This window comes from Gadus morhua, chromosome 16 (assembly GCF_902167405.1).
Source record: "Gadus morhua chromosome 16, gadMor3.0, whole genome shotgun sequence".
Taxonomy (NCBI): domain Eukaryota; kingdom Metazoa; phylum Chordata; class Actinopteri; order Gadiformes; family Gadidae; genus Gadus; species Gadus morhua.
The window spans coordinates 4,974,815-4,998,643 of NC_044063.1; the positions used below are offsets into that span (position 1 = coordinate 4,974,815).

Genomic DNA, 23,829 nt, shown 5'->3' on the forward strand with positions numbered 1-23,829 from the left:
TGTATAAAACTGACTACCACGCTAATTGGCCATTAAAAAAAAACAAAAAACGGTACACACGTTTTTCTTTTTATATGTCGAACATTTTGCGACATATTAGCATATGTGCACCACGGTAAACGTTTTACTTTTTTATCAGCAATATCATAAATAAAAACAGATAAAACCGTGGAAGCGCAGTAATAACTACTAAAAAGTACCCGGAACCATGAATCGCAAGTATTTTGTTTCCACTCCGGAGCAGAAACTCAGTTGGACGGAGAGTTGTGTTTTCTTCCCAACGTGTTTTCATCAAACTCAGATTAAATGAGTATTTATCTCTTTAACATTTGAGTTTAACTGTTACTTAAACATGGGGAAGCGGCCCAGTGAGGACTCCGAGGTCTCGGAACCTCAGGCTAAGAAAGTAACCCTGACAGAGTTTAATGGCACTATTTTCAAATCCATGCTTAAGGATCCAACTAAAGCCATGAAGGGTGAGTGTGGTTGTTCAGCAAGTTGTCATTCAGTGTATGCACCTATAGCCGCATGCAGGAAAATGTAGTCTCAATCGAAGTATTTGTAATTTAGTGTTGTCTCTGTAGGTATTCATGTTGCAAATCAATGCACGTGTACTATATGTACTTTTAGTTATATGTGAAAATGTGATTCTATTCATAGACAGTGATACCTTGATGTACTCCCTCTTCTTCTACTTATAGTATCATTCTACTACTATTTCACTTTACTAATCTGCTACTCATAATGTATAGGCCTAGAGATGTATTTTCAGTATTTATTCTTCTAGCTCTAACCCTTATTGTCCTATTTATTTCCTACTGTGTGTTCTGCTGTTATAACTCAATTAAGTCAATCGTATCTCTATTTATTTTGTTGTCTATTAGCGCTGGAAACATTTATATCATTTGCAAAGAAGCTGCCGTGTCCGGACTTATACGATGTGGTCGAAGGTTACATTAAAATCTCCATGGAATGCGCAGAGATATTCAAATTGCTGGCAGTGGAGAAGCCAGTTGACAAGGAGGTAAGTGAATCAATAGAGGGAATCGAGAGAACAAGGGTGATTACTGATCATGTTGAACCTCAATGCTTGTAATATGTATATGACAATGGGATGTATGAAGATTTAAAGAACTGGTTGTAATTACATGTTATTATTAATTGTGTGTTATTGTTACACCTTTTTTTTGTCATTTGTGTAAAACTTGTGCCTTTTGTACCTAAATATGTTTAATAGTCTAACTTTATTCATTCTCTTAGCATGTTAATTTACATGTTCCAACATATATTCTCTCTCTCTGTCTCTCTCTCTCTCTCTCTCTCTCTCTCTCTCTCTCTCTCTCTCTCTCTCTCTCTCTCTCTCTCTCTCTCTCTCTCTCGTATGTCTCGGTCTACTAGATGATGCTGGTGTTCCAGAGCTTGGAGATGATCCTGTTGAGGACGGCCAGTGATCTGTCTCACCTCAGCATGGCGGGCAACGCCGTCGTGAAGAAACTCTCCAGCTCCATGAAGGTCATCCATGCGTCGCTGCGCTCGGAGAACCTCGAGTAGGTGCACTCAGCTCAGCGCTTTGCTCTTTCTTCAAATGACATTCCCTTTTTTAATTTTTTCCATTTTGTTTTGTTATATTGACTGGTGCTATTTCATTTCATGCTTTGGGCTTTCTTTTTCACCCCTCCATTACTTTTAATTTGGACTATCTCCTGCCTCTTTATATTTTGTTTTACAATGTGTGGTGTTAATGTTGTTGTAACTGTCTACCACCTACCTAACTACCCATGTCATTCAATTATAAATTGATCAATGTCATATAGAGCTGTCAGTTAAACGCGTTATTAACGACGTTAACGCAAACCAAATTTAACGGCGTTAAAAAAAAATATCGCGCGATTAACGCAATTATTTTATAATTTTTTTTTTTCTTTTTTTTTTTTCTTTGGCTCAAAACAAAGAAGCGGTAGCCTGACTGCTATGTTCAAATGACATTTGTTCAAAGCAGTCGTTTAATTGCACTATAGGCTCTTTTTTTGTATCGTCCTGTTTTGATCAGCGTATATGCCAATGTTGTTATCAATAAAAAATCATTTGCACAAGGCAAGCCGATGCACTTCACCATGTTGATAAGAGAATTAAAATGAGAAGAATTATGGGACAAAAAAATCAAGGGATATTTAGCATAGAAAAATATTTTGCGATTAATTAGAGTTAACTATGACATTAATGCGATTAATCACGATTAAATATTTTAATCGCTTGACAGCTCTAAAAATTAACATTGGCAAAGCGGTTTAATGAATGAGTTAAACATATGATCATAATAATGTCCACTTGGAAAATGTGTATGGGATGATTCAACCTATTTGTGTGTCGGCTGCTGTTCGATGTCTCTGCATGGCTCTAGCGTGTCTGAGGGCTGTTCCTCTGCGACAGGTTGGTGCGTCTGGCCCTGTGTCTGCTGTCAGCCATGGTGTCCCAGGGGTCGGAGGCGGCGCGGGAGGTCTACGCCCACTTCAACTTCAGCCAGGGGATGGGGCGGCTGGCCCGGAGGAAGGACAAACAGGTGAGCCGTCCTGCCACACCACCCGGCTTCAGTCACATGATTGGAATATTGTCCAAGCTCTAGTCTGTGATAATAATAATAATACATTTAATTTAGAGGCGCCTTTCAAGAAACCCAAGGTCGCCTTACAGAGCATATAGTCATCATAAATCGTTTAAAAAAAAAAAAAAAAATGGTGGAAAAAATAAATAAACATAAAAAAATAAAACCAAAACAAAACAAACAAACAACAATTGTGATGGTAACAGTTCCATATTACTTGTTCCAAGTTTGTTAAAAAAAAATAACATTTACATTTGCTATAGAGATGTGTCGTTAATTTGATTATTCAATTCAAAAAAATTTCTCTAAATTCCCCCCAAAAAAATAAACAATATTACCCAAGCAAATTGGTAAATGATTACATATAATGATCATTTAATACAGTATTCTTTGTTGGATTTTGTATTGTTCTTACTGTGTGCTCTACAGGAGATGTATAACTGGTTCTGACTGGGTACTGGGTGGGTTTATTTTGTGTTTCCAGGGGCGACCGGACATTCGCATGGCGTACATTCAGTTTGCGGTGTCCTTCCTGATGTCTGGAGACCCCGCCACAGTCGGACAGATCCTGGAGGTCAAAGGTATTACGCTGTTTAGTCATTCAGAAGACCCCTGCATCCGTCAAGTCCATATTACAGTTAACCAAAATGTCTCCTGTGTCTCCAGATGTTCGGATGTGTTGACAATTGCTGTTTTGTGTTCCAGAGCTCCTGCCGGAGATCTTAAACTCTGGGATCAGTGCAGACAGATTGTCCATCGTCAGTTTGATTCTGTCCACTCTCAAGTCTCGAGTACGTTGAACGTTTCTCTTCATTCTGTGTCTTTTTAAATTTAGATAACACCGAGTCCTTCAGCAGCTGCTTCTATCCAAAGAGGTTTACAGTGAATACATAAATTGGTCATTAACAAGCAGGTCTAGATTTGTGCATCTTGCTATAAGAGGCCTACAGGTAGATCGTGGACATTGTGGATCGAACCAAGTACCTTTCCGGTTCCAGTCAAACACACCCTGCCCCAAGTTGACATTCTGGTTCTCATGGTGTTTGTTTGTTTGTCTGTCCAGGTGGTGAAGAACAAGGCGGTCACTAAGACCCAGAAGGTGCGGTTCTTCACGGCGGTGCTGCTGACAGACGTGTCGTCTCTGTACCGCTGGGATGGCATCATAGACGTCAGCACGGAGGACAACGACACGGTGAGCCTCGGTCCCCAGTCTGGGGCAGGGTAGAACTGGGTTTGACCGTTCCTCTGGGATCGCAATGAGATTTATTTGGATTCTTGATGCCAAGAACGCTTGCTCGATGAGGCCGATTTTCTGGAAATGTTGTGCCATTTTGGTTTGTAACTACTATTAGTGTAGTTGTGTTGTTTTTTGCGTTAAAGTGAGTAAAAATTGCAGCGATTTTAAGTAATGTTGCAAATTAGGATTAAATGACAATTTAATTCAGAGTGCTCTATTTTTCCTGAGGGGTAATTTTGATGGAAAATTAAACAGGCTTTCACTGATTTCATCGGGATTGGTTAAATTAGTTATTAATTGTTGTGATAATGCCATCGGCAGTACGGCAGAAATATATATATTTTTTTTTTAGTCTTGTACTTAACGCCTCATAGTGAAGAGAACATTATAAATGACATTCATCAAAAGACTGTTTCTTCTTCCCTCCCTCTCGCTAGCTGGGTCAAACCCCAGAGCAGGCTGCCAATTCGGTGGTCCGGGACCTGGCCCACAGCTTCCTCCTGGAGGTCTGCAGCTCCCGCAAGAACGGCATCAGCTTCCACGACCCCAGCTACGGCACGGCCGGCCGGTAGGGGAACTCAAACACACCCTCAGCGCACGCTTCGTTTAGATTTCCTTTTCAAGGCACCTCCATGGTCACTTTACAAAATGAAAGCATGCCGAAATATTGAGGTAGGTCCAGATTGGCCTACATAAAAGATTAAAGCATCATCGAAGAATTGAGATATAGTTCCATTTGTGGCCGCAGCAATCACAAAAAAACGGCACATTTTTCTGGAGGGACCCGAGATATGCTCGCTCCAAGGGGAGGTGTTAACAAAATGAGAATTTTTTCTCATTTTGAGCAGGCTGCCAATTCGGTGGTCCGGGGTGTACCCCCGGGGTGTACCCCCCCCCCTTTTGACCCGGTCCTCCCGCTGTCTCCAGGGCGGGGAACATCATCCTGCTGCAGTTCCTGGGGGGGCTGAAGCCCACGGAGGACATCCTGGTCGAGGAGCTGGTGACCAAGACCCTGAGGGCCAGCCCGGACCTCCTTGGACGCTTCTTCAAGGAGAGCCGCTACTCCTTCGCCCCCCGCGTTCAGAGCGCCTGGCGGGACAACGTGCAGCTCGTCAAGAAGGTCAGGGACCCCCCGCCGGTGGGGTGGGGTCGTGGGGTGAATTCGGGCCAATTGCTCTTTTGTTTCATCGTTTTTGAGCGAGATGGCTTTTCAGTGGATATTGATTTTCTTTCTATTTTGGTAATCATTATATTTCATGGATGTAATGGCAATGTCATCCTCCTTTTTGAAAATAACCACGGAGAATACAGAGCTTGATGGCCACTTTGTTCATGAGGAACCCTCAAGACTTCTACAATCCGCGTTCTCCTTTTCACTGGAATCCAATGCGTTATTGTTATTGATTATTATTATTATTATTGATTGAGGCTGCGGACTGCTTCTGCCCCTCCAGATCTACGAGGCTCAGCCGGAGATCTCGTCCGTGTTCAGGACGCGGGAGTTCATCCCCCTCCCCCGCCTGGTGGCCATGATCATGGTGACGTCCCTGCCCCCCGTCTGCTCCAAGACCTTCTTCACCGCCGGCCTGACCGTAAGAGGAGTCCACATCCGCTCAGCTCAGCTCAGTTTATCGACATAATGCATCATGGGAAGTGAGCGGACAGCCGCGATGAAACAAACTCATTTTTGGCCGACATATAAGGCAAAGGTGTGTTTTATGAATGTGTGATAGCAAGATTGCAAGGGGGATTCAACCAGTATGAGTTAAATAATAGGCAGTTATTAAAGGTAAAAGATGAGATGGAATACAGGAATGGAAAAATGTAAAAGTAGAAACTTGTGCGTCGTCCTGGCGATCGATCGATACAGACGGATGGATATTTTTTTTCAACCAAATCGATGTTCCTTCAGATTTCTAACACGGCGGTGCAGCACACCGCGCTATCCATGATGTCGTTCGTTCTGCGGAGAGCCCAGAAGAACATCGACTTCCTGCTCGACCCGGCGCTGTGGGAGAGCTCGGAGGCCTACACCCTGGACAACATGGAGCCCCTGGTGCAGCAGTACAGGGAGACCGTCAGCAAGGTAGCCGTCACGCTGGTTTAGCGGCTCATCGGCGTATCTTCAGTGGCTGATTTGAAGGCAGACTTCTGCTTCTGTGTTGATTAACCGTCGCAAACGGGCGATGGGTCTCTAGGCCGGTGGTTGTGTTTATTGTGCCTGGTCTGTGATCGTAGTCGAGCCTGCTTCTGGCAGTAACTATTGACGCGACTTGTTCGCTATGTCTTCGAGGAGTAGCAATTAGTGGTCAAGAAGGAGCTGCTTCAGCGACATTAAAAGCGGTATCGATCCGTTGCAGTAATGAGTAGAAAAGTAAGAATGTCATGTAACCAAGCAGTCATTCCCTGACGTTCGCTAAATGTCGGGGTGAATGTGAGGGCCTTGAGCAGACCTGGAGGCTAAGTAAACCGTTGAAGAGAAACTCGTCACCACCCATCTTTCTCTCGCTCTTCCAGATTCTGCCCGACATGACTAGCATCGTGTCCAACTGGCAGTCGCTGTCCAAGAAAGAGGAGCTGGAGGAGAAGCTCAACATGGCCAAAAAGGGAAAGGCCCCGAAGACCCCCGAGGATAAAAAGCCCCCTGAAAGTCTCGGTAACACAACAACTCATCGACACATTGTCCGTTTCATTCATTCGAGTGTTTCTCTGACGGGGTGTAACAGCGCCCCCTGTCTGTGTATCCCGCCAGCGGCCGACCCCGCGGAGGTCATCATGCTGAAGGCCCTCCTGCTGCAGGTGATGTGTCTCTACCAGAAGGTGGCGCCACACTTGGTCAGCCTGTGCAAGTTTGACTTCAGCAAGCTCTTCAGGGGTGAGTAGGTCGGGGCTTTCACATCCTAGCGGTCTGTGGGTGTGTTGTTTTATTTTTAGATTTTTTTTTAAGCCCTAACCCTCTTTAGCAAATTGAGATGTACAAATGTGCACTCTGACAGATATAACGGATTTGGTTGAAACAATGTGTGTGTGGAAGCAGAGGACCAAAAATGAAAGAAGTTGGGTGTAGTCGCGGGAATGTTCAATCTGAAATGAGTGTGATCGCGGACCGAAGAAGGTTAGAAGTCCTCTCAGTGTATACCTCCTCTGTCCCTCCTCCAGGCATCGTGTCGGAGGAAGGCTTGAGAGGAGAGGTTCCCCCCGTTCTCCAGCACCAGGTCCTGCAGCTGGCCCTGGAGCTGCCCTCCTCCAAGTTCTCCTGGGTCCGCCTACAGGTAGGAAGGAGCCCGGCGCTCACGAGAACCACAGCACTGCTCGTTGTGTTGGGTCTCTTCTTCCTTTCACTCGCTCTTTCCTTCTTCCACCTCTCATTCCAGCCTTCCCTCCATACATCCCTGCCTTCATCCGCTTTCCTCGATCCCAATCCATCCCTCCCTTTATACCTCCTTTCACTCATCAACTGTCAATCATCTCAATGTCAGAGTCGCTCAATAAAGAGATTCTGGTTCTGATTTTGAATAATGTTTCATTACTTTATCCGTCCTCATTGCTACTACTCTTATAGTGTGTGTGTGTGTATAGACGTATCTTCCTCCTCTCCCTCTGTCCTGCAGAACGCGGTGGAGACAGAGTCTTCCAGCGGGGAGAAGCCGGTTCTCTTCCTGCTCCTCAAGATGTTGGTCAGCAGCCGCAACGCTCCACTCAGGAGGCTCACCAAGAGGCTGGTGCTCAAGGTGAGCAACGCCGTAGTCTAAACCCCTGCAGAAGAGAGTATCTTTTATTTACCTCTACATGTTTTATCTCCAGTGTGTTTAGTTTAACCAACTCTTGGCTGAAGAGCTCATTTCATTTTTTTTTACATTTATTATAATAATTCAATGATTGTTGGAACAATAAATCCAAAAGTGTGTGTGTGCTTTTCCCGCTGTAGGTGCTGAAGGACACGGGTATGTTTGACTACACCAGCAGTGAGCTGGAGTTGTGGCTGGAGCACCTTGGCCAGGTGGAGCCTGAGCACCAGGACACCGTCATCCACTTCCTGGAGAGGGTAAGACCATGTGACGCCCTGAGCAAGACCGAAGCCCTCTGAGATATTGGACTACACAGGCCACCATCGCTCAGAGTCCTTCAAATCAATCAAACTTTATTCAAATAAGACTTATTGCAGAAAGCTGCAATACAAAGTGAAACTGAAAGTGAAGTGAATTATCATAAAAATATGCGTGTTTTTATATGTGGTTTCTCCACCCATTTGCTTGCGTCTCCCTCTCCATCCCCCAGGTGTGTGTGAGGCTGCTGTCCAACCAGTACGTGTACAGTGATAAGGTGGCCACTCTGGTGCAGGACGCAGCCTACCTGCACGCCTCCCTTACCGGCAACGAGGCAGACGCAGCCAGCATCCCCATCTCACACATCGACGGTACCAGCTAGCCTCCCCCGCTAACGCTCACACCTCTCGCTCAGTCGATGCTGCTCACCATTCAGTGTATTGAGTGATGAAAAATTGCAATGAATTACTGTGATTATCATGCTGCATTCATACTTGTCCCAGCAAACTCCAATTGGTAATAACTACTGTGGATGCTGTTCGCATTATACTTCCAACATTGATTGCTACTACTGCTAATAATGTCATTATCAGCTTGATGTTGCTAACCTCCCTTCTCCTAATTTTGTCCACACTCTAAACCTTTTTTTTCTGCTAACCTTGTCCTGACTAAACCCTTGTTAAACTGAGATTTCCCGCCGTGACACCCGATTCTGTCTGAATGGGGCCCTTAATGCCAACCCTGTATCGGGCTAATAACGTACCGGGATAAACCCAGCCAATGCCTGGCCTCACACGGCGGTCCTCTGGGGTTAAGCCCCCCTGGTCACCCCCCCCCCCCCCCCCCCCCTCCCTGACGCCAACCTCTGGTTCCCCTCCCCAGACGTGCTGGACATGGTGGACGTCATCATGGAGGGCAACGAGGGGGAGCTGGAGGAGTACGGCCCGGCCCTGAGCGAGGACCTCATCACGCAGACCTTCCCCTTCAGCGCCCTGGTGCCCGCCGCCCTGGACGCCCGCAACAAGATGCCCCCGCAGCACGGTAACCTTTGACCTCCACCTATCTGTGGTGGAACATTATTGTGATCCGCAGAGAGGGCTTTTGGTTTCCACTGTGTGCGGCTCAAACTCAAAACTCAAAGAGGCACGCCAGGCACAGACAAACAACGAAGCGCTGCTTTTTGAGTTTCTAAGCAACACGTTTCTTTTACATTATGTTGAAGACAAATAAAGAATAATACACGCATTCCCGCAACAGCAACGGGTCAAAATGTGAATTCCCTTTTAATATACAAAAGTACATTTTCAACAAACGTGTATCATATCTTTATGGATTCAATTCAGGCTTTGATAATCCAGCAACGGATTTAGCAAATTGACTATTACACTGAAACCTGCTTCCTCAGTTGTTGTTGTTGTCATGGTGAAGGAGCCTCCGTGGTTCTCCGCAGGCGGCGTGTACGACTACCTGGCGCGCGTGCTGACGGACCTCCTCCACGCCCAGAGGGAGCCCCTGGCCCTGTGCCTGGCGCTGCTGCAGTACGACAAGGAGCTGGCCTCCTCCTCCTCCTCCGAGCCCCCCACCGGACCCCCCCACCCCTCCGTCTGCCTGCTCCACCAGTACTACTCCAAGTGGCTCCCCCAGCAGAGCCAGGAGGCGCTGGTGGGTCCCATCCTAACATGTGCTGTTGTTTTGGGTGGCATTGGGTTGGGAAGTCATGGGATATGTATGTTGACTTATCGGGGTACCACGTGGTGTAGCCATTCATAATGGTGTATTCCTAGATATGGCTTCTATTCTAAATTACCCAAACATGGGTTGGACTGTTTTGATTGCATTTCTTGGCATATTTTCATGCATATATCATTTCTTATTTTGTCTGGAACTCATTCTATATCTCCTTCTCTTTCTATCATTCTCTCTTAGATATGTGTATAATATGTATATCGATTATATGAATGTTGTCACATGACACATTTTTCCCGCTCTTACCCTGACTGAACTTCACGCACCAATGCTCTTCACAAACATGACGGTTTAAATGGGAGGGAACAAATAATCATGTTGCTAAACAATTACTGTTTTCCCGTCTCACAGTTCAAAGACCCCGCATCATCGTCTTCATCCTCCTCATCGCCGGCGGCAGCGTCTTCCTCCCTGTCGGGGCTGCTGAAGGCGTCCTACCTCCAGGGACCCGGGGCCCTCCTCGAGGAGAGCTTCAGGGGCCGTGCCCGGGAGTCTCTGACCGGCGTCACGCTGGCAGAGCTCCCCCTGGTGGTCAACCAGCTGCTGCTCTACACCCGCTCCACCGTGGAGGACTTCGGCTCGGTGAGAGGGGGGGGGGATCTGCCAGGGCGCTCTTCAGTCGTTTATCAGGAGGAGCTTTAATCCAAAGCAACCTCGCAGGGAACCGCCCGACTTATACGGGCCCAGAGTGGCAGATCTGCGGAAAGTTGGACGGCTTTGGTTTGGTTTTTTGCGTGCTCCAAATCACACCAATGACTTTAATGGTCCAACTGATTGTTTCATGGAAAGCTGGGGGGGGGGTACTTATCAAATTCACACTATATTACAGGGCATTCTGGGACACGGCAATGGTCAACTGCTTCATGAATGTGAAATAATGTTTGTAGAAGCCATAATTAGGTTTTCTGCATTTTGTCTTGACATTATTCGTTAAGATATAATTATTTGTTATTACGTTTATGAGAAATGATTTCAGTTCATATACACATGAATCAATGTACTTAAATACTATATTTTGTTATTCACCTAGGACTCACCTGCATGTGTTACCGTAATCCCCTAGCCACTCCCTCTCAACGTGCCTCTGTGTAGACTAGAGCTTAATCGGCCCATTGACGGTGACTGTATCGGGTTAGATGGCGGAGAAAGAACAGTTTTCCGACCGCACACGCATATAAGCATTAGCATACTCGAGTACTTTCATATTGTTTAGTAAACCGTATTTGTAATCCTTTATTTTGAACTGCTGGACAGTCAGAATACCCTCTCAACAAGAATTCTACTCTCCGTGCGTGCTTCTTCAGAATGTGTGTCGGGAGAACTCCGCATCAGCCTCATGGCCAAAAAACCTGGTAGAATGGCCACAACAGTATCAGAAGTATTAACCTTAGTTATGAATCTACGCAGCTCCCCAAAGGACTGGCGCTTCTGAAGGAGTTGCTGGGGATCCTGTTGGACGTGGTGGTCCGGCTCCAAGCCTTCAAGGAGCCCGCAGTCCCAGAGACCACTGAACCCCAGCCGCCCGACTCCAAGGACGCGTCTGACCTCTTCCTGTCCGACGACGCCTCACCGACACCTGAGACCAGCAAGCAACAGGTGAGCTAGAAGGTTCCGTTTTCGATTTCCTGACCCGATGACGTACCCCGTAGCTTTTGATTAGACACCGTTTCACGTGTTTATATCTTCGCGGTACTCATGATTGTTTCATGCGCACTAGCATATAGTGCCTTTTCACAGCAGCCTATTAACACTTGTGTGTTAGGTCAGCGCACTGTTATGCTATATCACATGCCTACGAGCAAGTTAGCTAGAAAATGCTGTTGCTGCACATATAAAATGCACCCTGTGCATTTTATATGTGCAGAATATAAAATGTCAGAAAGACTTGCATGTAAAATGTCAGAAAGACTTGCACTTCTGACAAAAACATGAACACCATTGATTGTGAAGGTGAAAAAAACGAATGGATAAACAAAAATCTAGATTGTGAAGCTAATAATGGTGTCGACCCGACCCAACTTCCAATACCAATTGCATTAGCATAGCGTAGGGTTGCCGCGGTGTGGACATTTTCACACCGAGTAATACACTCGTGTCAACACCGGTATAAACGGTATAAACTTTTCTCGGTGACGGCGTCTTATAACGTTCTAGATATAATAGTATAATATAATTGTATATCCAATATCACGGCCAAAAGCTCTGTGCGCCTCCGAATGGCCGTAGCGCGGAGAGGTCTCGTAGGGATTGGGCTTCGCGGGGTTTGTTTACCAGCGTTGCTATGGTTACTGGTCTTGTAAGGAAGTGCGCCAATTCTCGGCGCGCGAATTCGCTTCCGCACAGAGCAGAACTGTGGCCTATTCTACGCATTTTAATTTTCTTAATTATAATTATATCATTAATTTTTACTGATTATTTTTTTTTATTACTGAAAAAAAAAAAAAAAACTCGGTGTGGCCAGTGTGCAACACCGAGTAATCGTGTTGGCCTCAACACCGGTGATACCGAATACCGCGGCAACCCTAGCATAGCGTCTCTCTGACCCCTCTCGGTGGTCCCCAGGTGGTGGCGTCGGCCCTCTCCTCCATCCTGAAGCACCCGTGTGTGGAGCAGTGGTTCCTGGCCCTGGAGCTGTCCTCGCTGCCCGCCAACTCTCTCAACCCCGTCAAGCTCAGGCGCCTGGGCGGCCAGATGAGCGAGGGGGTGCTGGCCCTGCTGGAGGCCTGCGCCCCCCTCCTCCGGGACCTGGGCCGCCCGGACCTGCTCGACCGCTACCTGGTCGCCGTGGAGACCGCCGTGCTCCGGGAGCTCCAGGACTCCGCCTCCCAGAAGGCCGAGCAGCAGCAGCAGCAGTCGCGGCCGCTGCAGGCTCTGCGAGCGCTGCACCCCTACTTCGGGGCTTGCCAGCTGAGGGGCGTGGTCTCCACCCTGTTGCTCCTCCCCCAAGACTGCCTGGTGGTTGCCCCCGGCAACCAGCTGGGTCTGTACGGGACGGCGGCGTTGGAGATCCTGACGGAGAGCGGCGGCGGTGGCGGCGGCGCCGGGGCCGGGTCCCGGCGTCTGCCCCTGACCCGGGCCCACCTGCAGGGCCTGGGCACCCTGCTGCTGGCGTGCTCCAGCAGCGCCCGCCTGGAGGACTTCCTGCTGGCCACGCTGAGCGGCGAGCCCGGTGGCGCCCGGCTCGTGCACACGGACGTCTTCCTCCACTGCCTGGAGCGTGCGGCGAGCCCGGGGCCCCGGGGCCTGTGCGGCCTGCTGCTGGGGAACGGCCCCGCGCACCGCCTCCGCTTCCAGCTCTGGTGCCTGGAGGCGGGCAACATGGAAGCCGTGGCGGAGCGCACGGGAGACTTCCTCCCCGTCGTAGACGCCTACCTGCTGGCGGCAGGCGGGGGCGACCCGGCCACACCCACCGATGGTTGGTACTCTGGCGTAAAATCGACTGCCTGGATTCTATTTAATTAGTATTATTTTTAATGATGTGATGCTTTTACATTGTGTTTTTGGCTTGAGTTTTTCAAGTTTTCCTCTTGAAAATAAAAAATGTATCTTATCTGTTTCTAAGCTATCAATCTAAATTTAAACTCAATTCCCTTGTTTCACAATTAAAGAGCTGTTGTATGTCCCTTGTGCTTTCCAGTGCAATCCCGGGTGCTCAAAGCGCTGAAGAAGGCTCTGCTGCCCAAGCTGTGTGGGTCAGTTCTGGACCAGGCCAGCGGGGGTGATGTGGGAGCACACGCTCAAACCCTGGGCTCTCTGATCCAACTGGCCGCCAGCACCAAGGACATCCGTGACCTCCTCAGCAAGCTGCCAGCAGCGCTTCAGTCGGCAGAGGGTTACGAACGGTAGGCACAAGAGTCGATTCCTGTCGGGGCGATTCAGGGGCTCACGCCGCTAGTGTGTTCACCATGTAGGCAACAAGTCTTTGAGCGTCCCAGGTTCGATTCAGATTGTAGCGCGGTTGAGTGGCGATGCCAGTGTGAGTGCTCTCGTTTGGGAACACGACCCACATAGGTCCAAATAAGGGCACACGACTTTGTGCAAGGGTTCAATGAAATGCGCCAGAGCACTAGCCCAATCAGAGGCCTTCAAAGAAAAAAAAACACACTATTGTGGCTAAAGGTTGATGGATCTCATGAAAATACAAAACATTATAACCATTGTCCATTACCTTTGTCAATAGCCTGTTAGTATTAATAGGTAAAGTTTTTCATAAGCATTTTAATTAATGTTTAAATGAATGGCTAAAGCTCTTGCTCTGTCTCCCTGTTGTCAGGTGGCAGCTGGTGGACGTGGTGAAGGACAAGCTGTCTGAGAGTCCGGAGGAGCAGGAGTCCTGGAGGAAGAGTGTGGTGCTGTCATCGCTCAGGTGGCTGGTCTCCGCCTACAGCCGGGCCAAACAGCAGCCGGAGCCACCCTGCAGCCAGGAGCAGAACATCCTCGAGAGGCTGCTCAAACATATGGTAACCGCTTCAGAAAGCACTCTCTTGTCTTGCGTAAGATACATCTTCTATGGCGAATTGGTGCCGAGATACAATAACTAAATTAAAAGTGTACACAATCAAAACTAGGGATCGACCGATATGGATTTTCTTAGGGCCGATCTTCTCGCGAGAGCACAATTTAAATATGCTCAGCGAGTCACTCTGGGAACGAGCAATATACTCAAGACTTAGCCTCCCTCAATTTACATCATAAAAATGACACAATGATGAATGACAAATGTAACAATGTCTCAATTTAAAAAAAATGAAAATTTATTGAACTGTCTGATACCGAAAAGAAAAAAACGGCCGACACGTAAAAAATACGCAAATATCGGCCGATCACTAATCAAAACTAGAACTAAGATATTGTTGTTTCTGATCGGCTGAAATTGCTGTAGAGTGATGTCACCGGTTGCTGACATCACTTGACAAGCACTTTAGCCAATCCCATTTTAAATTGTTGAAGTTTGGTTGTTCCGTACAATCGGAATGGTCCCTTTTTGTTTTTTACTGTTGTTTTCTGGTTTTGATAACTTTCTTTAAATGTTATGTTTATTCAGACCTTTGCGGAAGATCTCACACCATCCGACTGGAATAGTTTTGTGAAAAGCGGACTAAAGTAAGTATCAATATTCAGACGACAATATTGAATGTATTGAAGCTGGTCCTCTCACTAATAGTCTTACTATATGTGGTACATTTTTGACAAGTAGGCTTTTTCAACATTGTTCTGCTTGAAATATTGCTTGGATGAATAACAATCCTTCTCTGTGTACGTTACACTTTTCATAATGATTCCCATAACTTTAAGTGGGTCTGCCTTGAACCTCTGGTTGGGATCGTTAGCCTCAATCACCCAAAAGGTGTAGGTCCGGTGTAGGCTCTACAGCAGGGGTCTCAAACTCTAGTTACCTGTGGGCCGCCGGAGGTAGAGTCTTGGTCAGGCTGGGCCCCATCAAGTATTCCACAAAAAAAAGGAGCACAACTGACCCAATCTAAGTTAATGATCGGGCTATAATAAGATCACGTTGGCTATGTAATCCCTGACAACGGGGGACACTTCATAGCGGTTGGTGGAAACCGGGACATTTTAGCGTCCTTTGGTTTTTGTCGGAACTCAGTACATGCAGCTCAAAATTGGGACTTACCCAGCATAACCGGTCTGGTCATTAATCTGGTCACCCTATCACAAGTCATTAAAAAGCGTGGCAAGCCACTCTGTGTGTTTGACAACAACGCGCGGGCCGCACTAACACAAAATTTTGATGCCAAGCAGGGGGCCACAAAATATCATCCCGCGGGCCTCAATTGGCCCCCGGGCCACGAGTTTGAGACCCCTGCTCTACAGTGTCTCTCTCTCCACCCCAGGTACCGCTACAAGGACCTGTACTTCCTGGGAGCCCTGAGGGACCTTGTGGAGCTGATGTACGTGGAGGGGGACGCGGCGCCCAAGGACTTCCTCCCACTCGCCACCATTCACATGATGGTCAGCAGCCACTCCCTCTTCCTGCCCGCCATGTTGGAGTCCGACCAGGACGCGGGACACTGTCCCCAGACCAAGGGTGAGACAGGGGAATAAATGATAGGACTATAGCATCATTTGGAAATCTAACAATGACCTTTTTTTTCTTTTTTAATCAAATGGGCATTTTAATGATGCAATTATTATTATTTAAATCAATTAAAAATGCACTATGAATACAGTTTTAATGATATTATACAGAGAATTAAGATGTTTTTGAATTAATATGATTCAGTGAACATATTAAAAATTATAAAATTCTACACTTATAATCAGTCATCGTGATTTGTCATGAGCCAAGAAGTAGCTGACATTAAAGTGACAATGTGCAAGATAAATTATTTCTTTGTTTCCAGAAGCACTGGTGTCTATGGTTCTGTGTCTGGTGAAGAGGTGTCCTGCCGTCTGCAACGTCAACCACTTTGTAATCATGTTGGGAGCCTACGGAGCAACGCTCAGCATCAAGGGTACGCTGCTGAGTTTGTCTGCGGTAGACAGAGAGGCTGTGAAAGTGAGGGGGTAAATAGATCAGAGAGTGTGCGAGAGAAAGTGAAAGTGAGCGAGTGTCGGAAAGTGCAAGAGAGAGGGAATAGGTGAGTGAACGATTGCGAGTGAGTGCATAAGTAGTGGGATTGAGAGTGTATGCGAGTGGGAGAGAGATCAGACGGTGTTATCCTCACTCTGTGTTGTCCTCCAGACCAGAAGCTGCTGCTGCTACTCCAGGAGTATGAGAAGAACAACATCAGCCTGCTCAAGTTCCAGTAAGTGTGTGTGTGTGTGTGTGTGTGTGTGTGTGTGTGTGTGTGTGTGTGTGTGTGTGTGTGTGTGTGTGTGTGTGTGTGTGTGTGTGTGTGTGTGTGTGTGTGTTCTAAAAGTCTTCATACTTGAGCAAAAAAAGTCTGAACAAACACTTGCGGCATTTACATTCACAAGTTATTTTATTTGCTTTTATTTTTCTTGGTTGTTATTTAGAAAAACTTTTTTCTGAGATTGTTTTTTGTTTTTTTTGGGTTAGGGTTAGGGTAACACTAACCCTAACCCTAACACTAACTAGTTGCTAGAGAACAGACATACACACAACATCAGCAGTTACAAACAGACTTGTAACTGAGGAAACTAGCGCGCTGGTTAGTGTTGCAAGCATAGCGAATGCGTTTGTTCTTCCAGATGCCTGCTGTGGGGCTCGGCGGCGGTGGAGCACCACAAGGCCCGCAAAAGCCTGGGAGCGTCCTTATGGCAGCAGCCCAGCTCAGAGGACCTCCTGGCCCTGCTCAGCCCCGACCGCATGCTGAACACCATCGCTCACTTCCCCCAGCAGCGCAGAATCATACCCCAGGTTAGCGACGAGCGAAAGCTAGCAAAGATTAGCACTGAGCTATGGCTGAACCCAATCCCACCTCGGGTTAGCACTGGGTTAGGGCTAGGCGTATACCACAGTCTAGCACTGAGCTATACCTAGCACAAGAAAGCAAGTTCACCCTTCTTTGTCCTACACTGTTGCATAATTGATGCCGATAATAAAAGCATTGGTGGTAATAGTAGGTCAAAGTTTAATTCAAATTGGCTTCTTCATAGGAGGGAAAAGAGCTTCTTTATCAAGACGAAGAAGTGAAGGAACTGGGGCACCTGTACGACCCTTGCTACCTGCTGCCCCTGTTCAGCACCATTCTGCGACCAGGTGGGCCATGTTACCAACTCCTGCCTGTATTGTTCCATTGGGGATGCGTTGCAATGAGACTCAGAGCTCGCCGTATCCTTTTAAGTGCAGTTTATTCCCGAGGCCAGCCCTAACCCTTCTCTCGTCCACGGCAGACTGCGTGGTGAACTGCTTCAAGTTTGTGTCGAGCCACGCCTTCGGCCTGACGGTCACGGCCCTGAGCAGCTACGACCCTAAGGTCCGGGCTGCAGGATACCACATCCTCACCTCCTTCTACCCCCACCTGGAGGGCACGGCCAGCGTCAAGAAGAGACAGGTGAACACGCCATTACCTTTGGGAGGGAACGTCCTTTACTTTTAGAAGGGAACACCTTTAACATTAGATGAGCACATATTTAATTTTAGAAGGGACTTCCTTTAACTTTAGAAGAGAACACCTTTATTTAACTTTTAGAAGAGAAAACCTTTGACTTTAGATGAGAACACCTTTATTTAACTTTAGAAGAGAAAACCTTTGACTTTGGATTAGAACACCTTTATTTAACTCACAAGGTTAACACACCCAAAGCAGATGAGAATCAAACTATTTATAGAGAAAAATCCCCTGGATGGAATGACTCTGCTGGCTGCATTAGAAAAGTAAAATAGAAGCAGGTTTATGACGAGCAAAGTGTAATCTCTTGTTTTCAAGACGGACATGTAATCCATTGCTTTAATTAGAAACACGTTCTGTCCCAATCGTCTGATCAGGGCTTAATCAAGTGCCACCTCTCTTATCTTGAATCTGTTTGTTTTCTGCAGCTGCTCTACCTGATGGAGATGATGAAGAACGGCATCCGGCAGAAAAATGTCCGCCTGCCCTTCATCATGACCACGTACCTCTCCAAGGTGGCGCAACAGATGCTCAAACCAGGTCCGTTCACACACAGCTAAATCACACACTATTGGGATTATGTTTCAATAACACTGAACCATTACTACTAGGATGACATGATCCTGTCTGTTTTTCATCTGTAGTCATTTATGTAAGATGACAACTGCAGCGTAGGATCTGAATTTGCTTAACCCATTTAGCTTTGATGTATTGAGGAGGTATAGGAAATCTCCATCTCTCAGTCTTTGGATTTTAGTATTTACAGTGTGAGTGTTTTTAGACTTTCGTAATCTTACCATCTTTATTTAATAATATGTACAGTTTTATTTTTTTTACGTATGTTGGCATCTTGTTTCAGCATCAATCAACCCTGCGGCAAATATGTCAGCGCGTTCTTGCGCCTCTAAAACTGCTTCTCTCCCTCCAGAGGATCATATGTACGTGGTGCTCAACAAGTTCCTGCTGTCCCACCAGAGCCTGGACTTCAGGAGAGTCCCCGACTTCTTCAAGCTGTTCCACAGCTCAGACACAGAGGTAAAACTGCGGTTGTTTGTTGTTCAATTGTAGTTCCAGTCTGTCGTTGATAAAGTACCTTCTTATCTTACTACAATATTGTTACGGCCCAGAGAAGTGCTCTGGAGCACATTCCTAATGATTGGTGAGCTTCATGGTGTCACATGAAGCTCTCTAAACCAACAGTTTCATCATTAGGCATCCCTGTCCTTCACCCTGTAATGTTTATTGATATTATCTTTACCTTCCTGATGTTGTTTCTGCTATTATCTGTCCCTGGGATGGTGGGGACCTCGTTTGTAAACTTAACTCATGTTTAATCACCCACTCCCCATCTCGGCCTCTCTCTTCTGGTATGACTATCTCCTTACCCCTCTTTTTGTTTTTCTCTGACTTTCTCTCCCTCTTTTTTCCTCCAATATCATCCTCGTTCTCTCCCCTCTCCCTCCTTTTTCTCTCTCTCTCTCTCTCTCTCTCTCTCTCTCTCTCTCTTTCTCTTTCTCTTTCTCTTTCTCTCCCCCCCCCTCCCTCCCTCCCTCCCTCTCCCCCAGCATAAGCAGGAGCGTGAGTGGTGTCTGGGGCTGTTGGAGGAGGGTCTTCGGGACCGCTACTGCTACGAGCTGTGCAGCCAACAGGGCATCTTCCTGGGCCTTCTGGCCTACAGCAGCAGCCCCCTCTGTGAGGAGGACACCCAGGTACCCCTGCACGCACGCACGCTAGGGCTTTGACTCCGAACTTCGTTATTCGAATATAATTCGAATATCAAAAAATAAATCAAAATTCGAACGAATATTAGGCAGCCTGTTATGGGCAGGCCAAGAGGGAGAGACGTTGGAGAACCCGACAGTCTATTCATTATATTGTAATGACCACGGAAGAGGCAGTGAATGAAGTATTGATTAGACAGCAATTTATTAGAAACCTAATAAACCGTTGGAACGCGAAAGACCGGTAACCATAGCAACGCCGGTAAACAAACCTTGCGAAGCCCAATCCAGGTCATACTGAAGGCATTTAATGGTCAAAATATTATTAATAAATATTTGAATATTAATAAACAAACAAACTTCGAATATGACTTTTGGGCAAAAGTCTAAGCCCTAATGCACGCAAACACACACACAATCTGCACCCAACCTGCACTGTCCTGCCGACGCAGTGTGTATTGGCGCTGGCGAGCCGTGCGTGACATGTGTCCCCGACCTCCCCGCCAGGTCCAGATCCTGAGGGTGTTGAGCCAGGCCGGGCGGGTCCCCAAGGCAGCCTACCACCTGACCAAGAGCTGTGGGCTCCTCCCCTGGATGCTGCACCTGCTCAGGAGGAGGTGGGCAGGGCGTCCATGTTTAATGTCGTCTGTTTGAAAAAAAAAATCCTATTCATCCCTACGCAGTTCCACAGCATGGGCTTGTGGGTAAAACGCAGCTGAAAAGATTTAGATTGTATTGGTTAAGAAATTAAGTAATAATTTAATCACATTTGAAGAGATACGTTTACAATAGAATAACATCAGCCAACTGTTGGTTACAATAGAATAACATCAGCTAACAGTTTGTTACAATAGAATAACATATCAGCTAACAGTTGGTTACAATAGAATAACATATCAGCTAACAGTTACAGTCCATAGTCACAATAGAATAACATCAGCCAACAGTATGTTACACTAGAACAACATCAGCCAACAGTATGTTACAATAGAATAACATATCAGCCAACAGTTGGTTACAATAGAATAACATATCAGCCGACAGTAGAATAACATATCAGCTAACAGTTACAGTCCATAGTCACAATTGAATAACATCAGCTCACAGCGTCTGCTAACACTATGAGCTGCTGAACGCCCGCTAACAAAGGTACGGTTAAAGTGTTAGAGCATAGAGTCTGAGCTGACGTTAACGAGCCCCTCCCCTCCGGCGGGCTCAGGACCCTGGAGCCGCGGCTGCTGAGCGGTGTGGTGGCCCTGCTCCACGTCGTCTGGTCCACCAACCTGGGACAGAAGGACACGCCGCCGGAGCCGCCCCAGACGGACCGGCCGCCACAGCCCGTCGCCAAGACCCTCCCGCTCCCCCTGGTGGACGAGTTCCTCTGCGTGGCGTTCACGCTCATCCCCTCTCTGAGGTACATGTCCCCGCCGCGTCTCCTGCTCCGACGCACTCGCCCGTCCCCGACGCACTAGCTTCCTCGTGACGTAGCTTTCGTGATTTCGTCAGGTGATAAAAGTGTTTATATCGTAGGGAGTGTTCGGGACGACAAGAGCCTTGTTTTAAGAGCCGACATGAAGCAGAATGCTGGCTGGGCAAACTCTGCTACTGCGTTTGTGTGTCTTTTCTCTCCGTCTCTGTCTATCGCTCTTTACCCACCCATTCATTCTTTCTCTCTAAACCTTGTTTAGTCTCATTTTGTGCAAAATATAATAAAAAAAAAAAAAAATCGTTTTCAAATTTAAAATAAAACGATTTTTTCCATTTTTATTTTTTTTCATGTTAAACATATTCACAAGTACTACATGACAGTGTAATACAAAGTACCAGTATCTGCCCTCCCCGTCAGGACGGAGGTGAGACCCGCCCAGCTGAACCTCTTCCTCCGGACCCTGAGCTCCATGCTGAGGCATCGCGGCTCCGTGGGCGTGGCCCGGGGCGACCGCTTCACCCTCAAACCCCAGCGCCTCTCCTCCACCGACGCCCTCTCCCTGCTGCAGAGCTGGGCCTCGCTCTCCCACGACGCCACGCTGCTGGGACAGCTGCAGAGCGTGGCCGAGAGGCACGCCCTGAGGGGGCTCCTGGGTGAGTCGACGCGGCCCTCATTCGATGACCTGATGGGTGACCCTTGATCCCTGACCCGTGCAGTCCCCTAGCATCAGCTGGGGTAGCATTCGCTCTCCGTTCGCCGCTGCAATTGATCACAATAGCCTGGCTCCGGTTCATGGGCACGGGCGGCACAATTCTGCACCTTTTCCGGCGCTGTAATTATTAGGCCGTGGTGAGCCACTGTGTAGAATACCCGGGCCAGAAGCAGCTGATAATACAAAGAGGGATGCACCGAAATTAAGATTCTTGGCCGAAACCGAAACCGAATACCGAATGTGGCTTTTGCTGTTTTACATTCATTTTGCTTTAATTTTTTCACCATTGCATAAATTAAACAATTAAATGTCCTTCATAAACTTTTTTCTCTTGCTTTTCAATCAAAAAAATCATTTACAAATTTGATACAAAATATTTATTTAATGCTGAACGTTTTCTAACATTACAGCAGACCTTATAGCAAGAATTTAAGAACATTAAATAAATGAGTAAAACAAATCTTTTTTTTTATCAAAAATGAAAATGTTCGGTTTATTTTTTTCGGCCTTTTTGCTCCCTCGGCCGGAACAGAAAATTATGTTTTGGGCCATTTTCGGCCGAACATTTTCGGTGGCCAAATATTCGGTGCATCCCTAAATATAACTGCATCAGTGCCGAAACAGTACAAGATTATTTTTGCCTGCATATTTCGCTTACATTTCCTCTCAAACCGACGCAAAGAGCAAACCACAGGGTAGCTCTAAGTACAGGTCCTGATTGGACCAATCAAAAACAAGCTACTATGACAACACACTTTTCACCAGAGATGTCTCTGCTTTCACGCCGGTTGATGGCACTGTTTATTTATTGTTGTTGCCATGGTTCTCTTGACCCCCCTGAGGTTGACCTTGATTGATCCGTCCCCCCCCCCCCCTCCAGGGACAGGCAGGGCCAAGACCCGAGGCCGACCCCCCGCCTCCCACAGCCGCAAGCAAACTGAGGACCCGGAGGAGGACAGCGACAGGGAGCAGCGGGAACAGGCCCTCCTCACGGCCTGTAAAGGGGACCTCCGCATGGTCTTCACCCACTGGGAGACCCCCGCTTCCGGTCACGCCCCCAGCACCCCAAGTCGTGAGTAGACTCAGAGGATACTTGTATTAAATAATATATAGAATAATATATTTCCAATAACTTTCTCTGTGCTTTGATTATTTCTGACATTATTATCTTTCTCAATGCAATCATTATTTTTCTGCTGTTTTTCTTCTTTGTTGGTTTCTTGAATTGTGGTCAATTAATGAATGATTAATTAATGAATGGCCAATCAGGCGACGGCGAGGAGGCGACGGTCGTCGACAGCGGCCTGGCGGGCGACACGGCCCTCCTGCTCACCCGCTGGTCCCTGAGCACCCTGCTGGATCACCCCTTCCAGCACCCCCCCACCCTGGAGTTCCTCCGCTGGTTCCACAGGGTGGCCCCCCCGCACCCGGACACGGTAGACAAGATCCTGGGCGACGCCGGGGCCAAGGAGGACCTGCTGCGGCTCTACCACCGGGCCGTGGAGCTCCGGGCTCCGGCCTCGCCCTCCCCCTGCAGAACGGAGACCCTGGAGCTGTTCACTGGCGTCATGCTGCGTCTGCTGGAGGCCCAGGGACCCCTCCCTCTCGGGGAGCTCCACGCCGGGGTGGTCTCCGCCTGCCTGTCGGACCCCTCCACCCCTCAGGCCCGACGCGGTACGAAGCTACGCACACCGCCGCGGACTTGAGTTCTGTTCTGAGTGCATCACGTTCAATCGCATGTTTTATCGTTTTACAGTTTCCTCTTGTGCCGTGTCTCTATACCAGTTCACACAGCGTTTGTTTTTGTTTTTTTAGTAATGAAGGTAATGTTGAGGACAATGTTGCTGTCTGTTTGAATCCCAGACGCCGGCGTGGTGCTGCTGTCGCTGTACGTCCACGAGATGTGGAGCGGAGCGCGCTCGGCCGACCTCTTCCTCCAACACGTCCGCCTGGTGACCGCCGCAGCCAAGCCCAAGGGGAAGAGGAGGACGACCAAATCTACGCTGGAGGAATCGCATGTCAGTGCCATCTGTAATGACATCGTCGCCAGGACCACAGACGGTTCCGGGACTCAGCCCTCAGTTTAAAAAAACAGAAAGAATGAACCTTGACTTTTAATCCTGTTTTTGTATAAAAATAACTAAACGTAAAAATGAACTATTCTGTTTTCTTCTGTTCGATTTTTTATCATGTGTGTTTGAAACCGGCTCAGCTCAGTTATTTAAGTAATAATAAGGATATGAGCTCTGTATATTACTACTGGGTAAATAAAATACTATCCTACACATTACTCAAACTGA

General features: G+C 47.4%; 1 protein-coding gene across 1 annotated transcript; it reads left to right on the forward strand.

Moving 5' to 3' along the window:
* The first annotated feature begins 246 nt into the window (after nucleotides 1-246).
* urb1 (URB1 ribosome biogenesis homolog) lies at nucleotides 247-23,819 on the forward strand. The gene is made up of 40 exons (XM_030380310.1): nucleotides 247-476; nucleotides 885-1,024; nucleotides 1,399-1,547; nucleotides 2,431-2,560; nucleotides 3,087-3,183; nucleotides 3,308-3,393; nucleotides 3,666-3,794; nucleotides 4,277-4,407; nucleotides 4,767-4,959; nucleotides 5,294-5,431; nucleotides 5,752-5,925; nucleotides 6,357-6,495; nucleotides 6,592-6,714; nucleotides 6,999-7,111; nucleotides 7,451-7,570; nucleotides 7,768-7,884; nucleotides 8,118-8,256; nucleotides 8,768-8,926; nucleotides 9,336-9,547; nucleotides 9,983-10,213; nucleotides 11,039-11,227; nucleotides 12,194-13,046; nucleotides 13,269-13,473; nucleotides 13,905-14,091; nucleotides 14,676-14,734; nucleotides 15,484-15,677; nucleotides 15,994-16,104; nucleotides 16,335-16,398; nucleotides 16,805-16,973; nucleotides 17,213-17,315; nucleotides 17,450-17,610; nucleotides 18,096-18,207; nucleotides 18,596-18,702; nucleotides 19,233-19,376; nucleotides 19,896-20,005; nucleotides 20,608-20,802; nucleotides 21,235-21,470; nucleotides 22,410-22,601; nucleotides 22,799-23,203; nucleotides 23,393-23,819. Exons 1-40 carry the CDS (start codon nucleotides 353-355, stop codon nucleotides 23,614-23,616), a joined length of 6,864 nt encoding a protein of 2,287 aa, XP_030236170.1. The 5' UTR covers nucleotides 247-352; the 3' UTR covers nucleotides 23,617-23,819.
* Nucleotides 23,820-23,829: the final 10 nt, after the last annotated feature.

Coding starts and splice junctions, on each gene's coding strand:
- urb1 (XM_030380310.1), top strand. CDS start 353: ATGGGGAAGCGGCCCAGTGAGGACTCCGAGGTCTCGGAACCTCAGGCT. Junction 13,047..13,268: donor CCCGGCCACACCCACCGATG/GTTGGTACTCTG, acceptor TGTGCTTTCCAG/TGCAATCCCGGGTGCTCAAA. Junction 17,611..18,095: donor CCAGCGTCAAGAAGAGACAG/GTGAACACGCCA, acceptor TGTTTTCTGCAG/CTGCTCTACCTGATGGAGAT.